The sequence below is a fragment of the Alosa alosa genome, chromosome 9, assembly GCF_017589495.1.
Source record: "Alosa alosa isolate M-15738 ecotype Scorff River chromosome 9, AALO_Geno_1.1, whole genome shotgun sequence".
Classification (NCBI taxonomy): domain Eukaryota; kingdom Metazoa; phylum Chordata; class Actinopteri; order Clupeiformes; family Clupeidae; genus Alosa; species Alosa alosa.
Window position 1 is genome coordinate 25,512,536 of NC_063197.1, and position 21,119 is coordinate 25,533,654.

The 21,119-nt window shown below is 45.3% G+C and overlaps 1 protein-coding gene and 1 long non-coding RNA gene across 28 annotated transcripts in view; one reads left to right on the plus strand and one right to left on the minus strand.

Annotated features, from left to right (window-relative positions):
- Positions 1-21,119, plus strand: part of kif1aa (kinesin family member 1Aa) — a 65,280-nt gene that overhangs the window by 14,537 nt on the left and 29,624 nt on the right. For 13 of the 26 annotated variants that reach the window (XM_048253389.1, XM_048253390.1, XM_048253393.1 and 10 more), the window contains exons 3-26: positions 2,026-2,099; positions 2,904-3,083; positions 4,715-4,780; positions 4,954-5,132; positions 6,727-6,838; positions 7,188-7,265; positions 7,792-7,857; positions 7,964-7,981; positions 8,107-8,185; positions 8,495-8,573; positions 10,239-10,381; positions 11,334-11,372; positions 14,668-14,870; positions 15,777-15,856; positions 16,276-16,351; positions 17,629-17,708; positions 17,841-17,947; positions 18,262-18,342; positions 18,536-18,716; positions 19,092-19,164; positions 19,816-19,906; positions 19,997-20,145; positions 20,495-20,673; positions 20,949-21,086. In XM_048253389.1, the coding sequence (XP_048109346.1) occupies positions 2,026-2,099; positions 2,904-3,083; positions 4,715-4,780; positions 4,954-5,132; positions 6,727-6,838; positions 7,188-7,265; positions 7,792-7,857; positions 7,964-7,981; positions 8,107-8,185; positions 8,495-8,573; positions 10,239-10,381; positions 11,334-11,372; positions 14,668-14,870; positions 15,777-15,856; positions 16,276-16,351; positions 17,629-17,708; positions 17,841-17,947; positions 18,262-18,342; positions 18,536-18,716; positions 19,092-19,164; positions 19,816-19,906; positions 19,997-20,145; positions 20,495-20,673; positions 20,949-21,086 (2,551 nt within the window). The remainder of the gene's footprint in view (positions 1-2,025; positions 2,100-2,903; positions 3,084-4,714; positions 4,781-4,953; positions 5,133-6,726; positions 6,839-7,187; positions 7,266-7,791; positions 7,858-7,963; positions 7,982-8,106; positions 8,186-8,494; positions 8,574-10,238; positions 10,382-11,333; positions 11,373-14,667; positions 14,871-15,776; positions 15,857-16,275; positions 16,352-17,628; positions 17,709-17,840; positions 17,948-18,261; positions 18,343-18,535; positions 18,717-19,091; positions 19,165-19,815; positions 19,907-19,996; positions 20,146-20,494; positions 20,674-20,948; positions 21,087-21,119) is intronic. The other 13 variants (XM_048253400.1, XM_048253414.1, XM_048253415.1 and 10 more) reach the window with 3 other exon arrangements.
- Positions 13,676-14,422, minus strand: LOC125301115. Of its 2 annotated transcripts, none has more exons than XR_007194676.1 (3): positions 14,338-14,422; positions 13,881-13,991; positions 13,676-13,767 (listed from the first exon to the last, which is right to left on the minus strand). It is a non-coding gene; the product is annotated as an uncharacterized LOC125301115 (long non-coding RNA). The 2 variants fall into 2 exon arrangements; XR_007194675.1 differs by lacking the exon at positions 14,338-14,422 and adding an exon at positions 14,108-14,159.

Consider the following 21,119-nt stretch of genomic DNA (forward strand, 5'->3'; position numbering starts at 1 on the left):
GTTATTGTGACGTCATGGTAAATTCTCTTATTGATTTTCAGAATAAGCAGTTGCATGTCATTTGTGGTAGATACAGTATGTCTGCAGTGCAACCCAATCACTAATGGGATACACACTGGCAGGTCATCACCATTAGCAGGGTGTAGTGTGAGTACATGAAACCGTGTGCCTCTCCTGACGGTACCATCATCCAGAAGTAGGACTTGTCTGCTTGTTCCCTCTCTGCCACCTTCCCGGGCAGGCGGGCAGGCAGGCAGGCGGGCAGGCGGGCGGGCAGGCAGGCGGGCATCTGTAGTGACTGTGTAGGAGTGCCGGAGAGAGAGGGTGCCATGGGATGAGTGTCGGCCTGCTGTCACAGCAGAGGCGCTTGGGCGTGCTGGAGGTGGGGGAACGAGAGCCAACAGACAGGAGAGGGCAGGGGAGGAGAGGAGAGGAGAGGGGAGGAGAGGGGAGGAGAGGAGAGGAGAGGGGAGGGGGGGGGGAGGAGAGGAGAGGAGAGGAGAGGAGAGGAGAGGAGAGGAGAGGAGAGGAAGGTCCCTTTTAAAGCTACATTTGTTTCTAGGTTGTTGAATCATGTATCTGTACCCCTGCTCTATCTTTCAAAGAGAGCCAATTAGCACAAGTGAATGGAAGCAACTCATCCTCTTTGGCTGTACTCGTGTTAACAAAAGTGGTTATGAAATATTAAATAAATAAGTGGATGAGACTGCTGAGGAAGGAAGTGCTAATACTGTTCTAGATCTCCTTTCTATGTCAAAGAAGGTGAGTAATGACTCCTTTGGCCTATTGTCTACCACAGGCATTTTTGGCTCACTTGATTTGCTGGCTGGCATTGTGATGTGGCTGTGGCTGTCCTTGAGCACCTTGTGATGATTGGAGACTGAGGCTTACTCAGCCTCAGCGCTCAGTGTTCCTCAGGAGTGGTCACACTGTCAAGTCACAGTCAAATAAAGTTGTCTTTGAGATCTTTTTGTGATGCTAATGAGATGCTAATGTTAAATGGAGGAGCTGAGGAATGTCTGTCGCAGTGTGTATATCAGGCCATGCAAGGTTTACACTCTGTGTCTCTCTCACTGCTTTGGATAATTTATACTCTACTCTCTGCAGTGCTCTCTGGCCAAAGGGGAGGTGACTTTGGATCCTTCCAAACAAACCCGAGGAACAAAATGCGGGGGATGAAAATACACATGCCTAATTTAGCTCAGATTAATTTAGATGTCTTTACTAAATGGGGCCAGGAAGCATTTCTGCGTCTTATTCAAACCATTATGAATACAGTGTTATTTTGTTGCATTTTGTTGAGATGTTTAGTGGACTGTGAGCTCCTCTAATTGAAGAAGGGACAGACATTTCCCGTAATGCCCATTACAGTTCCTTCCTATAAATTGTGAAGCATGCAGAGTGCCTGTAATTTAGTTTATGTAGATTATGATGTGATTACAATGTAAATCTGTGGGGAAGGCCAGTAATGAAGACTGTTCTGTCAGCACTTTAATTTAAACACTGAAGCCTGAGGATACTGTCTGCACTGCGTGGATGCGTCATCAATACCACTTAGCTCAGTGCGATGATAATGAGCTCACCCCCCTGACCTGTCTCTCCTGCGTTTCATTTTAATTCAGGTGACGTGGCTCTCGCCGTGCCTCTTCAGCGTCCCCCCATCATAAATCTAATCAGTGCCCGCTCTAATTCTCACTCTCCCGAGACAGGCTCCCCTCGCCGGGCAATGCAGGCCGCTCGTCCAGAGCTGCGGCAGTGCGCCGGCTGCTGCCCGGCCGTCTGTAATTTGTCTAAAGTGTTTCTGGGAGGGGAGGTGGGTGACTCAGCGCTTCCTGGTTGTGTGTATGTGTGAGTGTGTGTATGTGCGCGCGCGCGCGTGTGTGTGTGTGTGTGTGTGTGTGCGCGTGTGCGCGCGTGTGGCTGACCGCCACGGACCTGGAGTCCAGCGTGGCACTTGTTGATGTGCGCATACGTATGTTGTCTAACCCCAGCCCTTTTTCCTGTCGTCTTATCTCTGTGTTTCAGCGATCCTCAATCCCAAAGCACCAAAAGAGAATAAGAGTTTCAACTTTGATTACTCTTACTGGTCCCACACAACGGTGAGTGAGAGAAATGAAACACCCCTGACATGGATCCAGTGTATTACTAACATCATGTAATATGTACAACGTGTTCATCATGGACAACACATCTGGTTTATAATCTGTATGGAATAAATGAGCGATGTCGAGCCAGAGTATACAAATTTTGCATTCATCTACAATTCCTGTCAATGATGTCTGTCAGCTGTTGGCAACACATTTCGTCAATAGTCCATGCTGCTTTTGTTATGTAATTGTGGAAAATATGTGTGAATTAAACACCACTTTAGTTAAAAGAGCCATTTTAAGATCAGACGTGAAACCTCTCAGGGCATGACGGCAATTGCTGTATTGTCTTAGCAGTAGGTTATAAAGTATGCAAATATTTGATTCACATAAGTAGCTCGTTAGCTTTGAATTGATTAATTTGATGCTGTAGTGATGTCAAGTGAGCAGCTCAGCTCATGATTAACACATGTGTAACTGTGCATAGCCATAACCCACTGAGTCATATTCCTATTAAGAACTGCCATTTTTGGTATGAAAATTTCAAAATTTTCACAGCTCATTAGCATACAATATGAGACACAGAGCTTCATATGTCACCCACTTACACCATCAGTATAGCAAAGGAGCCATCTTGCAGTAAGACAGGAATCCTAGGATGAGTACGCATCTGAACACCAGAGAGAATCAAATCCTTTGGTGGTGGCCTAATTCTTTGCGTGAAAATGAACTCAGATCTGGAGTCAGACATGAATGATTCACTGGCACGGTGCATTGTGGGTAGTGATATGCGCCTCGCTGTTGTATTGTCTGCAGCCAGAGGACATCAACTATGCGTCCCAGAAGCAGGTGTACCGAGACATCGGGGAGGAGATGCTGCTCCACGCCTTCGAGGGCTACAACGTCTGCATCTTCGCCTACGGGCAGACGGGAGCCGGCAAATCCTACACCATGATGGGGAGACAAGAGACGGACCAGCAAGGCATCATCCCTCTGGTACAGACACACAAAGACTGCACATACTATGTCAATAGTATTCTCCTTAATGTAGTCTTATTCTCCTTAATGTAGTCTTACCATGTTATTGTTTTTATATTATTGATTGAATGGGCATTATTGTTTATTATTGCTTTTTTTCCTCATTTTCATTGCTTATTTTATTAGGCTATTGATTGAATTGACATTGTTGTTTATTATTGCTATTCTCCTTATTATAGTTTGACCAACATTCTAATCTGTTCCCTGTTAAATTTTAAATATTATATTGTTTTTGTGTGTGTCGCTTTGGACAAAGGCGTCTGCCAAATCCCATAAAAACATAACCATAACCATAACCATAACCATAACATACAATCCTATCTATGGGTACAACACACAGACACACAAGGCACATCCGATTCACTTTCACTAGGGGAGAGGTACCATAAAGGCATAGCACCATGGTCCAGTGAATCTGAGTAAGGCGGGGATCACATCAGCCAGCAGCAAGCGGCAAACGTAACGCAACGCTTAGACATAATACGTTTTATCTCGTTCCTAAGCAACACAAACAGTTTGTCAATTGAATACGCTTGTGTTGCGCTTTGAAAGTTTAACCAAGTTCAACGCTCAGCTTGTTCAACACAAGCGTTACGCCAGCGTTGCCACCGTTCCGCTGCCGAACCATAGAGAACAATAGAAAACCTGCCGCTTGCCGCTGGCTAATGTGATCCCCGCTTAAGCACACATATATTTACCAAGCAAAACATCCTATCCAGATGCACACCCAGCACTAGATCATATTTTGTACTATTATAAATAGGATTATCACCATGTATACACATCTTGGTCTGCAATCTACACTCTAATTTGGACCTTACATCTGGGTCTGGTCATAACATCAATTACTTGATTTGATTGGATCCTTCCACTGAAACTAGAAAGCAAAACTTCTTGCCCTTGCCCTTTAGCACACACACACACACACACACACACACACACACACACACACACACACACACACTCACACACACACACACACTCACACATACACAAAGTCAGCACCAGGATGATGGGGCAGGAGTGTGACGAGAGATCACCTGTAGTGTGAGATTATGCCTGTGACCCATCTGAGCAATGTGATGTTGATGAGTCTGTTCCCAGACAACATGGCTGCCGTGGCACCATGCTCTGTCTGTAGTATGTACACAACCAATCAGCCATGTGTTTGCCCTCCTTATCTGTGTCCTGTCTTGTTTGTGACCATGCAAGCAGGAGTATCTGAAAGCCATTAGAATTATTTCCTTGTGAGTAGAGAGGGAGTGCAAGCATGGGTCTGAAAGGGGAATGTAAGCAGCATTCAATCAATGAAGATTACAGAGATGTGAGCAAACAGTAGGCCATGTATGTAGTATCGGCAAAACTGGTCAACTTCAATTACCAGTGATGTTACAATACTATACTGAGTGCTCTCTATCTCTCTCTCTCTCTCGCTCTCTCCCATTATCTGTCTGTATTTTTACTTTTACCTCATCCCATTTTCTCTTTTCTCTCTCTCTGTCACCCTCTCTCTTTCTCTCTCTCTCTCTCTCTCTCTATCTCTCTCTCTCACTCTTTCTCACTGCTCCTCTGTCTGTGTCTCCCACCAGCTGTGTGAAGACTTGTTCACCAAGATTAATGTCAACAATGACAACAGCATGTCCTACTCTGTGGAGGTAAGTGTCCCAGTCTCATTTTTGCTGTCGCGGTCTGTCAGAATATATCAAGCCGTTATGTATGAGCAGCGTGGCTTCACTAAGACCCTCTGTACGCAGATGTTCAGATTAAATGAAACACTAATCACTGTGGTTCACTGTGGTTGACACACTGTGACTTATTTCCTGTTTAGGTGAGCTACATGGAGATCTACTGTGAACGTGTGCGGGACCTGCTGAACCCCAAAAACAAGGGCAACCTGCGGGTGCGAGAGCACCCCCTTCTCGGCCCGTACGTGGAGGACCTGTCCAAGCTGGCCGTCACCTCCTACAACGACATTCAAGACCTGATGGACTCGGGAAACAAAGCTAGGTATGAGTAACGCAGACAGCTTTAAAATGGCCCCCCAATTTCACGAGAGGATATGTACAGTACTTGGATGTGAGGGTACGAGAGGATATGTACTTTGTGTTTCCCTTTCACTGCTATGAAGAGTCTTGCGACCATTAGGAGATGTGATTGACTCTAGAATGGTCTCTGTTAGATTCCCAAGCCTTAATTAAGGGGTTTGGTTGTCAGGGCCCCTTGGGAACAGACACATATTGAGTTGTCTGTTGTCCAGCATCTGATTAGAAACAGAATGGAAAGAGACATTCCCATACAGTGTGTTTGTATGAATGACAACAGTATTCACCCTGTTTGTCTGCCCTCTGTGTCATGTTTAGCATATTTCGACTAGAGTGAATGTATCGACCAATTAAAGACTGCCGAACATTCCCTTTATCCTTTTGACATTGACCGGTCATGGAATTTTGATGACTAAGACATCAAACACGAAGAGAACTGAACATGGTGCCAAGTAGGTCATTGCACAACATTATTGGCATTGTTGTCTGTCCTAATTAAAATTTAGACAGCATTCAATGTGGCCATCAATTTAACCAAACTACTGTATGCAAATACACTTCATGGATGTGTTGAGCCAAAATAAAGTTAAAGTTCCTGTCTCTTGGTGCCCTGGTTTGCTATAGTTTTAGCTATATAAATGCAGTGATTTATATTTGCTTTTCTTGCAAGCAAACAGCAGAGTAACTAATGGTGTGATTATGTTGATAACCCAATGCTGTCTTTGTGTACTGTTGATCCTAGTAGTAGACATTAGCTAAGAGGAACCCCATATTTCCCACTTAGCCCTGCCTAGATTACATATATTAGCGTCTCACTCTCAACCCACCATACAATTATGCTTCAGTAGCCAGTCATTGGCAAAGCAGCCAAGTAGCTCTGAATGGGGTGTTGCAGTGCAAGGAGACAACATCTAATTTATGTCGCACTTCCTCAAGTATTAGGAAAATGGGATTGCCCCCACCCCCACCCCACCCCAACACCCGATGCTGCCCTGCATCCTCCATATAACCCCCCCATCTTATACTTCACGTTAATAGAGCATTAGTTCAGTTGTTTTCACTTGCTGAAAGTGAATCAATTACTTGCTTGTAAATCATCGCTCATTCACAAAGTGCTAATTAGAAAAATGGAAGAAAAATGAGCTCCCATATTTCAGCAGTAAACAAGGTGCAGGTTCACTGGCTCACGGACAAGGTGTTTATGATGGCTTGCGCTCCATGGTACACCTTGAACTGCCTTCAGTGCAGGCTAATGTATGCTAATGAATGAACCGTGTGCTGAGACAACACCTCAGTGCTTCACATGGAGGCTAGAGAGTGCAGGCACACGCGCATTAGCTTGAGACGTGTGTAGGCTGAATGACATGGGACGTAGGGTTCAGTGTGCAGCTGTGGCTGGCATTGCTCTCGGAGTTTGGGGTATTATTTTCTGTCCATCAGCACCTTGTCATCATTTGGCTGCTGTTCCTCACTTCTCTCTTTCCCATCCCTCCCTCCCTCCCTCCCTCCCTCCCTCCCCTCTTCTCTCTCCCTCGCTCTCACTCCTGTTTGCCTGGCAGGACTGTGGCCGCCACCAACATGAACGAGACAAGCAGCCGGTCGCACGCTGTCTTTAACATCATCTTCACCCAAAAGCGCCACGACTCCGAGAGCGAAAACACCTCCGAGAAGGTACTGCCACAGGGGTGACACTCTGGTCTGGGTGGTGTCGGTGGGGGTTACGGTGGAGGCGGTTGTGGTATCCTGTCACCACATATGCCGACCTTATTCAATCACACTGACCTCCTCAGTGGTCCTTCAGGAAGAGACGGCCAGCGGGCCGCTTTGGCATCAGCCACGTGATGCAGACTTGCTCTGCTCCTCGGCGAGGCTAGTTGTGCTTAATGTGGTTTGACATTGGGGAGGTCATCATTTGTAAGCGTAGAGGAAGGCAGGGATGGAGGGAGGGAGAGGTTGCTTAAGCCTGTCAGCCACGGGGGGATTGATTCAGCCTTTTGCACGTCGCTGCTCTGTCTCGCAGGTCAGCAAAATCAGCCTGGTGGATCTGGCCGGCAGCGAGAGGGCCGACTCCACGGGGGCCAAAGGCACCAGACTGAAGGTGAGACACACACACACACACACACACACACACACACACACACATGCACATGCACACACACACACACACACACACACACACACACACACACACACACACACACACACACACATGCACACACACACACCTCCTTCGTCGCAGATTTCTCTACCCTCTATTCCCCTTTCTGTGTCATCTTGTGACAGACTGCACTGTCAAAATCATTACAATATCACACAAATGGAAAATAAAATGATAATGGAATGCAGGGGATCTCTTCAATTTATTGTTAATTATTCTTCAATCTCAAGATTTTGTTCACAATTAAGTTATACAGTATGCTATTAATAATGATATATACATACATACTATTGGTATGACGCTTCATTTTGTCAAATACTGTTTGTACTGTACGTTGAATGATACCAATGTTGAATTTTGCCTGCTTAAAAAGAACACCTTATGACCTATAGACAGAATCAGTAGTCAGAGGTTTTTTTTACTTTGTCCCTTGTTGTCACTAAAAAAAATGCTCATGCTATTTCAGGAAGGAGCAAATATCAACAAATCCCTGACAACTTTGGGAAAGGTCATATCAGCCTTGGCAGAGGTGGTAAGTGACCAAAACATCTCATATAATGTATTTGCTCTCTCATGATATTCATTTTGAACCTGGAACACGTACAGACATGTGCCTTAATTTCCGGTTTCTCCCTCAGGATTCTGGAACAAACAAAGTGAGTGCAAATTCCCCAAAATCGTCAGAACAATCCCTATGGCAGCTTGAAATATGTAAGGCCTATCTATTCCCTTTGATGTGTTGTGTGAGGATAATATGATATCAATGGCATTTGTTATCTAGAACAAGAAGAAGAAGAAGGTGGAGAGCCACATCCCCTACAGAGACTCTGTGCTGACCTGGCTACTGAGGGAGAATCTGGGTACGGACTTCACTCACTCACCTGTCCAGCTGGTCACTCAGCACCTGTTGGGTTGGACCAGCATGTATACGTATACAATATATACGTGACCTAAACTGCCCAGTGCCCACTGAAAATGACCATAAATCTAAATCAGGAGTTGACTTGCTTCTGTTTCCAGATGTCACCACTCTGTGTCCCTCTTCTTATTTGCTTGTGGTTTACTGCTCATGTGACATTAAACTGCACATTTCTGATACTATGGCATTGGATTCGCTGGCTGAATCCTAACTTTATTATTTAGAATGAGTTGTTTCTTCTCACCTCTAGGTGGCAACTCTCGCACTGCCATGGTGGCCGCCCTCAGTCCTGCTGATATCAACTACGACGAGACTCTCAGCACCCTCAGGTACATCGCAGCCTACAGCACAGCATCATTAATTAGTGCCATTCAGTGGAGCACCGTTATGGAGGGTCATCACTGATAGGCCTTTGTTTAGGTGACTTACTGAAATCATGGTCTGATGGACAGAATGAAAGATCTGGGTCAAAGAACAAAATATGACCAGAGGTGGTCATCCCTAGAGGAGCATAGGAGTAGAAAAAATTACTTTTTAAAATTAAAAATTAACTTATTGTGTCCACATTATGGAATACTGATATGTTCTACTTTTGTCAACCATCTGCAAAAAAAACATAGGAACACAGATGGATGTTGAAAAGAAATGATACAGACAGGGGAAGATGGATATATTGCAGAGGTGGTGAATGATTAGGAAGCCACTGCATTGCTGCAGTTTTCTGGCCTCACCTTTAGAGCCGTTAAGCTGCTATGAGCGGATGGAAATTGAGGACGAGGGAAGTGAGTGCGGTGGAGTGTTACCTAACGGCAGATCAGGTTGCTGCCGCTCCGTCTTTGTCCTGCACCTGCAGTGGCATCACTCTTCAAGCACCCCCTCACACACACACACACACACGCACACACACCAGCGCTGCAGAGGGAGCTGCTGAAAAGAAGGCTGATGTGCCAATGAGATGCAGAGTTTGTTTGAACTCCACTCACTGATTAGCAGCCTTGTCGAAGTCCTAAGTGCTGTCTTTGGAGACATGAGGTAGGTGTTAATGTGAGAGCTAGAGTTGGTATCAATGTGTATAGCAGTGAAAGCACATGTGCTAACGCAGCCCGATCACACAGCTCCATTATAGGGCTCCAAAATGTTCTATGTTCCAAACACCTGCGACTGGCAGAGATGCATACTACTGACTCCTCTCCCTCAATGATAGTAACATGAGCAGGGGCAATGGCGGCTCATTTTTAATCCCTTCACATAGAATTATCTGTGAGCTCCACATCCTTCAGAGTTATACTTTACTAATCCATACCCAACTAGAGTATATATTATACATTATGCAACGTTCCCTAGAGGTTCACACACAGTGTTAGATGCAAACGATCTAACATACTATTGTGACACATGCTACTGAACTCATACTGTAGGGTTTCGGTTGCCTTCACACTTGGTCCGTTTAATTGGACTGAACCTGAGTGCGATTACTTCCCCTTAGCCCTGACCCAGCTTGTCTCCGTTCACATTACATTTTTTTTATTGCGCACCAGGGTCCGTTTATGTCATAAATACTAGCTTCTATTTACCAATATCTCTTGGCAATTTCGCCGAAAAAGGCAGTTTATTTCCTGGTTTTAGAATGGATAGCATTCAAACCGTACCGGAGTTCTGGCAAACCATACCCCAGACCTCTGGTCCGGTCTCGGGTCCGCACCCGAGTTTGGTAGACTGTATTCACATTATGAAAATTGACCGAACCAATAGTCCAAACGAACTCGTCCGGACCAAAGGGTCTAGTGTGAATGTGCACTGTGTTCCATAAATGGAAGAAGTAAGTTAACTGGAAGCAAATCAGTGTTTCAGATATGATGTGAAACTTCATTGTTTATGTAAAACTTTAAAAACAAGATAAAAAATAAAATCTGAATCTGACCGGGAGCCTGTAGCTTTTAGGGCGTTTTTCTTACGTTCTGCTGAATAACGTTGCATTTCTCTGGCTAACTCAGGTATGCTGACCGGGCAAAGCAGATCCGTTGCAACGCCGTCATCAATGAGGACCCCAACAACCGCCTGGTGCGGGAGCTGAAGGAGGAGGTGGCGCGCCTCAGGGACCTCCTCTGCTCCCAGGGCCTCGGAGACATCATCGAGAGTAAGGGCTCGACCGCCGCTGCTCCCCCGCCACGCCACTGCGGAGGCTGGTGCTACCTACCTGACCTCCGATCAGTCAATTTTATCCTGACATTTATCAAAATGAGATTTTGAGCTTCGGTCAGCTTTCAGAACAGCTTTTGAGTGTGTGTGTGTGTGTGTGTGTTTGTGTTTGTATTTACAGTACGTGCGTGTTTGTGTGTATGTGTGTGTGTGCGTCTGTGTGTGTGTGTGTGTGTGTGTGTGAATGTGTGTTCACACAAAAGGCTTAATAGGCTTGTAGATTTTCCATAGTGTTTTCCATAATATATTGCAGACTCTCACATGATTACTGTAAATTTGTGAAAAATGAGTGATTTTGCATGTGTGCCCTCACTCGTATACACACAACACAACCCACTGAAGTTTACAAACACAAATGGCCAACCGCCCTCCAGAATGTGGACAGATCTCACGCTATTCAGCTCCTCCCTCTCTCTTCCACCATCTCCACAACATGGTCACAGCCATTTCTCTCTGCTTACTTTCCATGCACACATTCACTCACTCTCTCACACACAGACACACAGACACACACACACACACACACACACACACACACACACACACACACACACACACACACACACACACACACACACACACACACACACACACACACACACACACACACACACACACACATACACTCACACACACACACAACACACACACACAAACACACACACACACACACACACACACACACACACACACACACACACTCACACACACACACACACTCACACACACACATCTAATGTAATGGGTAATCTAATGCTAAATCACACTGTTTTCACCATTCACTCTTCTTCTCTGCATTTGTGTCTATCTCACACTCTCCTTCTCTCTCTCTCCATCTTTTTCTTCTCTCTATCTCTCTCTCTCTCTCTCTCTCTCTCTCTCTTCCTCAGCATATCGGGGGTCAGACACTGAGATGGCTGGTTTGACATGTGTGTTTCTTTGGCTCTCCTCTCCATGCTCTTGCCGTTCTCTCCAGGACTGGCTGACTCTAGCAGTTGCTGGACGCTCTGCAGCACCAGGGTCCCTCTTGGGAAAAGAAATGATGTTTTTTTTTTAATATCGTTTCGTTTTTGTCTGTCTGAGATTCCCAATGCTAGACTTGTCTGGCCAGTGGTTGGTGGAACTCTCATTGGTGGACAGGCCAACACCTAGGCTGTCAACACATTCCTGATCAATATTTAGACCAACTTACAGAATATTTAACCACATAATTGGACTCATAGACTCTCTTAATTTTGCTACACTCTTCTTGATAAAGTATACATTCTGGAGAGGCCAATGATGATTGACAGAACTATGGCCCAGCTTGAGATAGGCTGGTCCGATGTTCTACAGCCTTGGGTCTGGGTGTTGGCCTGGGCTTGGGGTGTGTGGGTTGGGGTGGGCTTGTGGGTTTTTGGGTGTTTTTGTGGGCTGATCGCACTGTGAGGCTGCAGTGTGTGCTTGGTGTACTCTGGTGCTGCAGAACGGCTTGATCTGTGCTACCTGGGAGCTGTGTTTCTTTTGGTTGTCTTCTGCACCGTATATACTAGCCTACTCTTGCTCTGGCCTGGATGAGATTTTTTGAAAGTCGTTAGAAAGACCTCTGCCTCTCAGGACTCTCAGCTCTCTCGCTCTCATGTCCATGCATGTGGCTCTCCTCAAACAGGAAATGAATGCAAATGCACAGGAAAAGGTACTCAGTGATGTGCTGCAAAATACAAATCAATTAAATGTACTGTAGCATCAGACACTGTCAAAGAAAAGATCCTTAGACATTTCTCGTTACATGTCTTAGATATTGTAGATGAAATGATTAATAATCATCACAGATAAAAACCAAAAAGAAACAGTAGCAGAAAATGTACCACGGAACACCCTTTCGTCATGGCAACGCTCCCATATTGTCAGTGCTGCACTCTGAGTGACTCGACAGATTTGTTTGTGCTAGTATGAAAGCGAGAGCACGCTGCAGCTGGGTATCCGAGTGGCAGACGCAGAGCCTGGAGGCAGCTTGATCCTGCTGCCGTATGCGTTGGCGTTAGCATGGCCATCCGCACTGGCTTCAGCATCATGACAACGTTGTATCTGTGTCCTCAGTGAGGACCTGTTTTTATGTCATCTGTTACGATGTAGATTGGAATATGAATTTAAGGCCGTGGAGGTATTCTTACATCACTTGCAAGAGAAAAGGAGGGCAAACATTAATTCCTTGTGTTGTAAATGACACTGAGCTGTGCTACCCCCTGCTGGCTGATCGCTGCACTGCAATGGCTGCTTAAAATGTTTCTTGTTGCCTAGTATGAAGTGATTGGTCTCGGTTCTCATCCAGCTCGGTTAAAGGTAAGAGGATCATGGACTGGAGCTGGATGAGAGAGCTCTGTCAGTGGGAGAAACAGAAGCCCTCGGGGTATGCAGCGTTGCCAGATGAGCCACTCACAGTCACAACACGACTGGCGAGCAGCTGTGGTGCTGTCTGCAGAAAAGCCTCTCATCCATTTGATGCAGGCAGATAAAACTAAATAGAGCGACTGCGAATCAAGGATGTGTTTGTCCGTGGTCATCCAGCCCGGATGGACAGGCACTTCCCATGGCCGTGGGCCCACTGCAGCCCAATCAAAAGGCTCTTTGTCCAGCTTGCGTTGCATCATGACAGGACACATCTGGACGACACGAGCTCAGGAAGCATTACTTGGTGTGTGTACAGACACCACATTGCCATAGAGATAGATAGATTGGCCCATATTAATCTATTACTTTATACTGTTTACCATCCAATTTCATCTCTCAAACTGAATATATCCCTGTTGCTATAGAAGCAGCACTACTTACAGGAAACTAGCTGAATCTACATGGTGGTATTGACACCCACCCATAGCCTGTCTGCATGTGCAAATGCCATAAGGTGCAGGTAGATTTATGAATTCCAGTTTATCAACACCAGGCTGTTAATTGCAAAATAAATAACTGATGCTCAGCTCGAATAAGCAGGCTAACAGCTTTTATGACAGGCCATTATAGGCCAAACAAATCCCCCTGCATGGCAGACTGGATAAGAAATCATCTTTCTGACACACATGCCCAAATGACCATAATTTTTAATGGGGGGTGGGGAATAGTTTCTGCTGGCATAATGGATCTGGCCATGCTAGTTTCACAGTGGCTCAGCAGCACCAGATAATAATGGGAGCCGGGTGCCTTTTAACATGTAATCTGATCCAGTGGCTTACTGCTGGGGCCTTGGCTGTGGAGGGAGGCCTTCAGCCAGCCTGTCTCCCTCCCTGAGAGGCTCCCGCCACTGATGGATGGACAGATCCGCCTCGGAGAAGCGCAGCATCTGCTGAACTGCAAATACAGTAAATGTAATTAAGAGACGCTGCTCACCAGGGTACCAGTGAGAGCTCGTAAAAAAGGGAAATGATGCCATATGGGCCAAGCCGGATGGAGCCAAATCTCACAGACACACAGAGTGCACCCCGAGGACCAGGGTTTGCTGTCCTGTTGGGGTTACGGTGCTTCCGCTTGAGTCACGTGAATCGATTCACACAAATGTCTGTCATCTCCCCAACCTGTTATAATATACATTCCATCAGCTATTTCATTTGGCACTCAAACCCAAACAATAGTTATCATGAGAGATACATATTTCAGAGGGATACGATGTTAAAAGTTGATGAACATTTACAGAATAGAAGACATGACGTGTGTCCTTGAAGACATAAGGCTAGTGTGAGTGGAAGGGTCTCTGTGAGCGTCTCTGTGAGAAGGTGGATGTGCTGTTTGGTAGTGCTTCTGGCTGATTGCTTATGGATGTGCTTTGTGATGCCAGGTCCTTTGCTCTTTGGCCCCTAAGCTGCTCTGTGCTTCAGCTGTCTTTCTTTCTTACTCTTTCCCCCCCTCCTTTTTCAGTCTCACTTTTGTAATGCAGGCGCTATCTGCACTTTCTTGATCCTTGTCTTCTTGAGTCGCACTTTTTAAAAAGCCTCTTGGTTTTTTTTTCTTCTCTTTCTTGTTTTCCTGTTCATTTCCACCTTCTACACGTCTTCACTTATTCTGTCTTTTTTCTTCTGTTTTTGTCTCTCTATTTTTCCTTCACTCTTCTTCCTTTTTTCTGTCTGCCTCCTTTCTCTCTGTCTGTCCTCTTGCCTCCCTGTCTCTGGCAACCCCCCAACCCACCCCCACCCCACCTTTCGTCTGTCCACTCCGCACCCCTTTGACCCCCGCCCTGCCCACCCTCCCTGACAGACTTATCCGATTACAAGAACAATAACAATAGTGGGAAAGCTGTCAATCAAAGAGGTGATCTCTCCACAGTGACCAATGCCATGACTGGGATGAGTCCGTCCCCGTCTCTCTCCGCCCTGTCCAGCCGCGCGGGCTCCGTCAACAGCCTGCACGACCGCATCATGTTCAGCCCTGGGAGCGAGGAGGCCATTGAGAGGCTCAAGGTGAGTCCTCCTCTATCCCACAATTCCCCACAGACTGCTGGCTCAACTGGCTGTGTGCTGTGCTCAGATTCAACATGACAACATCAATCATATTCTTTTATGGACCCTTTCAAGAGAGTTCCATTATCAGCATCATAGTTGGCCCCACAAGGCTTCCGTTTTAACATTCCATATGTTATCTTAATGCAGAGGAAGTAGATTGGGGCCCAAATAGAATGTTCAAGCATTGTTTTTGTTGTTATTGTTGAAAGGGTCCATTTGGGCCTGCTCTGTGCGGACACAACAGTGTCTGTGAAGACGTACATAAATCTCAGGTATTCTTGGAAACCACAAGCAGAAAAAAAAATATCACAGAGCCAAAGAATAGGTTAAAATTTTGTAAAATAAAAAACAACAACAATATGTTCTTTTTAGGAAATGTGGTTGCAACCACGCACACTATAAAAAAATACTTTTTGTTCTGACGGTGTATATAAATAAACAGCATGTTTATGATAACTGGTAGAGATGGATATTGCAGAAGCGTTTGACGTGTGTACTCCTATAATTGCTTCTGAGACAGTGATGGTGTGTGTAGGAGGTTTGACACACTGCCATCTCTATATCCTCTATAACATTAACCTGCGTGTGTGTACAGATTATAATGTACCATTTGTGTCCTTCCATTGGCCTACATTTGAAATAATTCAGAGCCTATATTGATTTGAAGCCTAATGGAATTCTAACCTTTTTGAATGTTTATAAAATTACTGCCCTCAGGTTCTGGCGCTGCGTTGCACAGTGAAATTGTATCCCTCATCAGTGCAGTGCAGTGAGCAGTGAATACTAATGGCTGGTAGTGTTAGTAGTGGTGTGCTGGACTTGCATGTCTTGACTTGATGTGTTCTCCTCTGCGATACCAACCAGGAAACGGAGAAAATCATAGCTGAGCTCAATGAGACCTGGGAGGAGAAGCTTCGCCGCACAGAGGCCATTCGCATGGAACGGTGAGCATGTGTTCTGCATGTGTTCTGCATGTGTTCTGCATGTGTTCTGCATGTCTCTCAGTCAGAGTTCTGCATATACGGCATAAACACAATTTGTTGTCAACATAAACATATAGCCAGCATGTATGCTTTTCACACGGCAACTTCTCTTCACATAGTATACAGTGCAGCAGCAGCAGCAGAGAACTATTTAGTTGCTTCTCAGTTAACTATTGCTAGTCAAGGCCATGGGTTGTTTAGTTTGAGCCCTTCATATACGCATCACATGGAAGTGTGAACACGTGTGTGTACTGTGCATAGGTCAAAAACCCAAAGGACACACGCTACGATATCTGCGCTAGACCTCCATGCAGCAAGCATAAACACACACACACTTTGTTGAAATTGACATAACTAACATGGACTCTGCTTTTGCACAGTGAGGCCCTGCTGGCTGAGATGGGTGTGGCCATGAGGGAAGATGGCGGCACGGTGGGCGTGTTTTCACCCAAAAAGGTAAACAGACTCCTTAAGCAGAAACCCCAGATGGCTCTGGCTAACTCAGACCTATTACTCACTCAGCACCTCAGCATCATCAGTACAGTTACAGTACAGTCCTCAAGCTACCGAGCCCCACTGATGGGATGGGGGATGCGAGATTAATGCAACAAGGTCGATGATTAACAATTACAGCCGGTTGATTTCTGTGCATTTTGTTTGTGCTTCCTTGCGCCCTGCCGAAGTCTCCCCAGAGAAAGCCCCAGCCTGTGTTCATTGACACAGTGGGCCTCTTCTCCCCCAATGAGGTTGGTTGCCATGGAGAGCTTCTGGAGCCTCTCAGTCTGCCTTTTTTTTCTCCTCCTCCTCCTCCTCTGTTGAGTCTCGGCTGTCTGCCGCTGAACGCTCTGTTCTTTCTCCTTCCTCTCTGTCAGTGCCGTGATAAAAGGGCCAGGACGTTCTTCTTTTTTTGGAGAGCCTTCTTACCATTCGTATGGATATGTAGTGTCCTCTTGAAAGAGGCGTAAACGAATATCACAAAGAAAGTGCAGGTGAACTGTACTTAATCAGGCTCTCGTTCGTGGCATTAGCCCATATAGCTGTAAGTGCGGGTAATTACTAGCCACTAAATTGCTCAGAGATCGTTTAGATAAGTAGAGTGTGCCTTTCATGTTTTTAACGGCGCCACAGCTTGTTAGAGAGAGCTGCTTTAAGCAGTCAAGTGTCCAGAATGGCCAGAGCAAACACATTAAATGCTTTGACCAGGTCATTGGAGAGGTTTATTGTCTTCATTTGTGTGTGTGTGTGTGTGTGTGTGTATGTGTCTTCCAGTAAACACTAATGTTGTGTGATTGTACACACACACACACACACACACACACACACATGGTTGCTAGTCCTCTGGTGTGTGTCCATGGACACTGGCAGCTTTGTGTGAGCCTCTTGTGTGTTTCCTTCCACCTCCCGTGGGAGCTCTTCACACTTGCATGCAGAATGCAGTTTGCTCTTTTTGATTACAAATGTTCCTGAGTGATTGAATCTTGTTGACCTTTATCTGTGTGTCTGAGCTGTTATTAGAGGTGGCCTGATTTCTCTGATGTGAAGTGCCCTAGAGCAAACTGAGGAATAACTTCTTTCTCTGTTTGAAGATCTGATACACAAAGATTGTTATTGAAGCGTGGACTTGGTGTGTTTACTATTCTGAGAATAATAGAATGGTGTGAGAGTCAAAATGATGATGTATTGTGTAGAGTTGTGTAATTAAAATCACTCACATTCTGTTGTTTTGGTACCAGACTCCCCATCTGGTGAACCTGAATGAAGATCCTCTGATGTCTGAGTGCCTCCTATACTATATCAAAGAGGGAATCACAAGGTAAGGGAACTAACCACCATCACTAACTCTCCTGCCTGTAGCTATGGAAACACACGTGAGGCTGTTGAATAAAATGAAATGTAGCCTCAAAGGAAAACGTTTTAAACAAATTATATTTATTATTTGATATAGGGTTGGTCGTGATGACGCAAGTAGCCGTCAGGATATAGTTCTCAGTGGCCACTTCATCAAGGATGAGCACTGCATCTTCACCTGCGCTACTGGGCCGAACGGAGAAGGTGAGTGAGCCAGATAGATAGATAGATAGATAGATAGATAGATAGATAGATAGATAGATACTTTATTGATCCCCAAGGGGAAATTCAGGGGGTCTCAGTAGCATACAGACATCACACACAACATGCACTTACAGCAGAAATGGTAAATATAAGTATAAGTATAAACATATAACCAAACTCCACTGTACAATCAGATCAGATAATACAATAAGATCAAAGCATGTTACCTTTGAGTTCACACTGCTTTACTCATTTACTTTGCTTTTGTCAGGCTGGTTTAATGACATAGAATTCCCTCCAATGTTGTTCTACAGCAGTGATCCTGGAGCCTTGTGAGGACGCTGAGACATATGTGAATGGCAAGAGGGTGACGGAGCCCACAGTTCTCAGATCAGGTTGGGTCTTTGGTTCATTGCCATGTTAAGTAAAAATGTTTACAATTACAAAAGTTTATTGATGACACTTTTCTGTTTGAATGGATGGGTATGACATTGCATTTTTCTCAAAGCCATTTAAAGGTACCAGTATGTTTAAAATGGCACTGTTATCTAAATTTGATCTATCCATTTTGGGCTTGGTTTTGTACAGGAAACCGCATCATTCTGGGTAAGAGTCACGTGTTCCGCTTCAACCACCCGGAGCAGGCGCGCCAGGAGCGGGAGCGCACGCCCTGTGCTGAAACCCCCATAGAGCCCGTGGACTGGGCCTTCGCTCAGAGGGAGCTGCTGGAGAAGCAGGGTATCGACATGAAGCAGGAGATGGACCAAAGGTGAGGGAGGGAGGGGAGAGAGAGAGAGAGAGAGAGAGAGAGAGAGAGAGAGAGAAGAGAGAGAGAGAGAGAGAGAGAGTTGGAAAAGGAGGGGGGCAGAGATACAGACACACAGAGTGGGTCAGTATTAGTGAGTGTGTATGTGTGTTTGTTAGAGAGAGAGTATGTGTATGACACGGAGTTGGGTAGGATATGAACTGATGAATGAATGGATCAACAGAAGGAAGGATGGATGTGATATGGTCATGGGTGAGTGAGTGAATGTGATGGATAGATGGCTGTATCGGGTTGGTCCTTTGACCATTTGACAGGCTTGATCATTTATTCCTGAGGGTTGCCTCTCTGTGTCTCCTTCCCTGTCCTTGTGCCGCCCAGGCTGCAGGAGCTGGAGGAACAGTACAGGCGTGAGCGAGAGGAGACCAACAACCTCCTGGAGCAGCAGAGACTGGTGAGAGATGCTGGTTTACAGCACTAGTACACAAGACAACACCTCAGAGTAATGTTAAGTAAACACTCACTCATATTAAGGTGAATGTGGAGGTATAGGACATGTCTTTAGATCCTCATTACAGTCTGTAGCATGTGGAAAGCAACACCAAAGTCATGGAGTCGTATATAAGAGACCGTATGCACTGATAAAATGCTTTGAGTGTGGTTTCCTTTACACTAGCATATACAATATCTGCTTTATAGTATATATAAGTAGTATAATATGAACATGTTTAAAGGCCCTATTCACACCAAGAACGATACTGATAATGATAACTATAAACAAATATCGTTCACGTTATTATGAATGACGACGTTCACACATGAACTATAACGATAACAACATGAAGAACGATATCGTTGGGGATCACTTTCAGAGCGATTTTTAGAACGATAAAAAGCTAATAGCCAATCAGAAGCCATCAAATTTTAACCGTCACATTCATTAACACAAGGAGAGACTTTGTTGTGAGCGCTTTTATCGTTATGGTTATGGTTATGGTTATCGTTATCGTTATCGTTCTTGGTGTGAATTGGCCTTAAAAGTAACTTTGTGTCATATCTGTACTGTATGGACTGGACTGTACTGTGTTTATGATCAATCCTCCAGGACTATGAGAGCAGGCTGGAGGCCCTCCAGAAGCAGGTGGACAGATATTACCCCGAGATGGCCGAGGAAGAGGAGGAGCCTGAAGAGGAAGGTGAGATGATCCTTCCATTTATTTATGACAAAAAACATGTAAACATGACAGTAAAAATGGTTGCTCATGTTTAAATGTCATTACCCACAGTGCAATGGACGGAACGAGAAACAGAGCTGGCCTTGTGGGCCTTCCGCAAGTGGAGATGCTACCAGTTCACCTCCCTCAGGGACCTGCTGTGGGGCAACGCCATCTTCCTCAAGGAGGCCAACGCCATCAGCGTAGAGCTGAAGAAGAAGGTCAGACAGCATGAGTCAATTTGGGCTTATCATTCATAACAAAGGAAACTTAGTCAGACTTAACACGTTCATTTGTTCACATTTTTTATTTTAGAGAAACACATATGAATGCATGTAATGCCAGAGAATAGGGCATCAATAATGAACGGATCAAATAAACAGTTAAAATTGGCCTTTGTATTTTATTTACTAAATTGTTGCGATATAGAAAATATTTATTTTGTTAACATATCACTAGTAGTTTTGCATTTCAAAAGACTATGTGTATTGTATGATAGTTTCTGATGTCAGGGGACTTGGGGGGTTGTATAGTGCTAACGTGTTTTGGTCTCTTTGTTTTGGTCCACAGGTCCAGTTCCAGTTTGTGCTGCTGACAGACACTCTGTACTCCCCTCTGCCTCCGGATCTGCTGCCCCCTGAGGCGGCCAAAGATCGGGAGATACGCCCCTTCCCCCGGACCATAGTGGCTGTAGAGGTGCAGGACCAGAAGAACGGAGCTACTCACTACTGGACCCTGGAGAAACTTAGGTGCCTATGTGATTTGTGCTGCTGGAACACACAGTGCCACATCTTTACAGTGCCATACCACTTTAATGCAAAATGACTAGTCCTTGTTATAAATATACTTTTTAAATACATCACCAGTCTCATCTGCTTTTAATACGCCGGATATTACAACTCCTTTTACAGCATGACGCAACATTATATAAGATTAGAGAGGATAGCAAGTCAAGCACTTATAATGTGACTGTGACTGTGTGACTGACCCAGCTTCAATTATCATTCTCTGCTGCCCCCTGCAGGCAAAGACTGGAACTGATGAGGGAGATGTACGATCGGGCTGCAGAGGTCCCCAGCCCTGCGCTGGAGGACTGTGACAGTGCCATGACCGGTGGTGACCCCTTCTACGACCGCTTCCCATGGTTCCGTCTAGTGGGAAGGTGAGTGCCACAGCTGTTACAACTTTGCGTGGG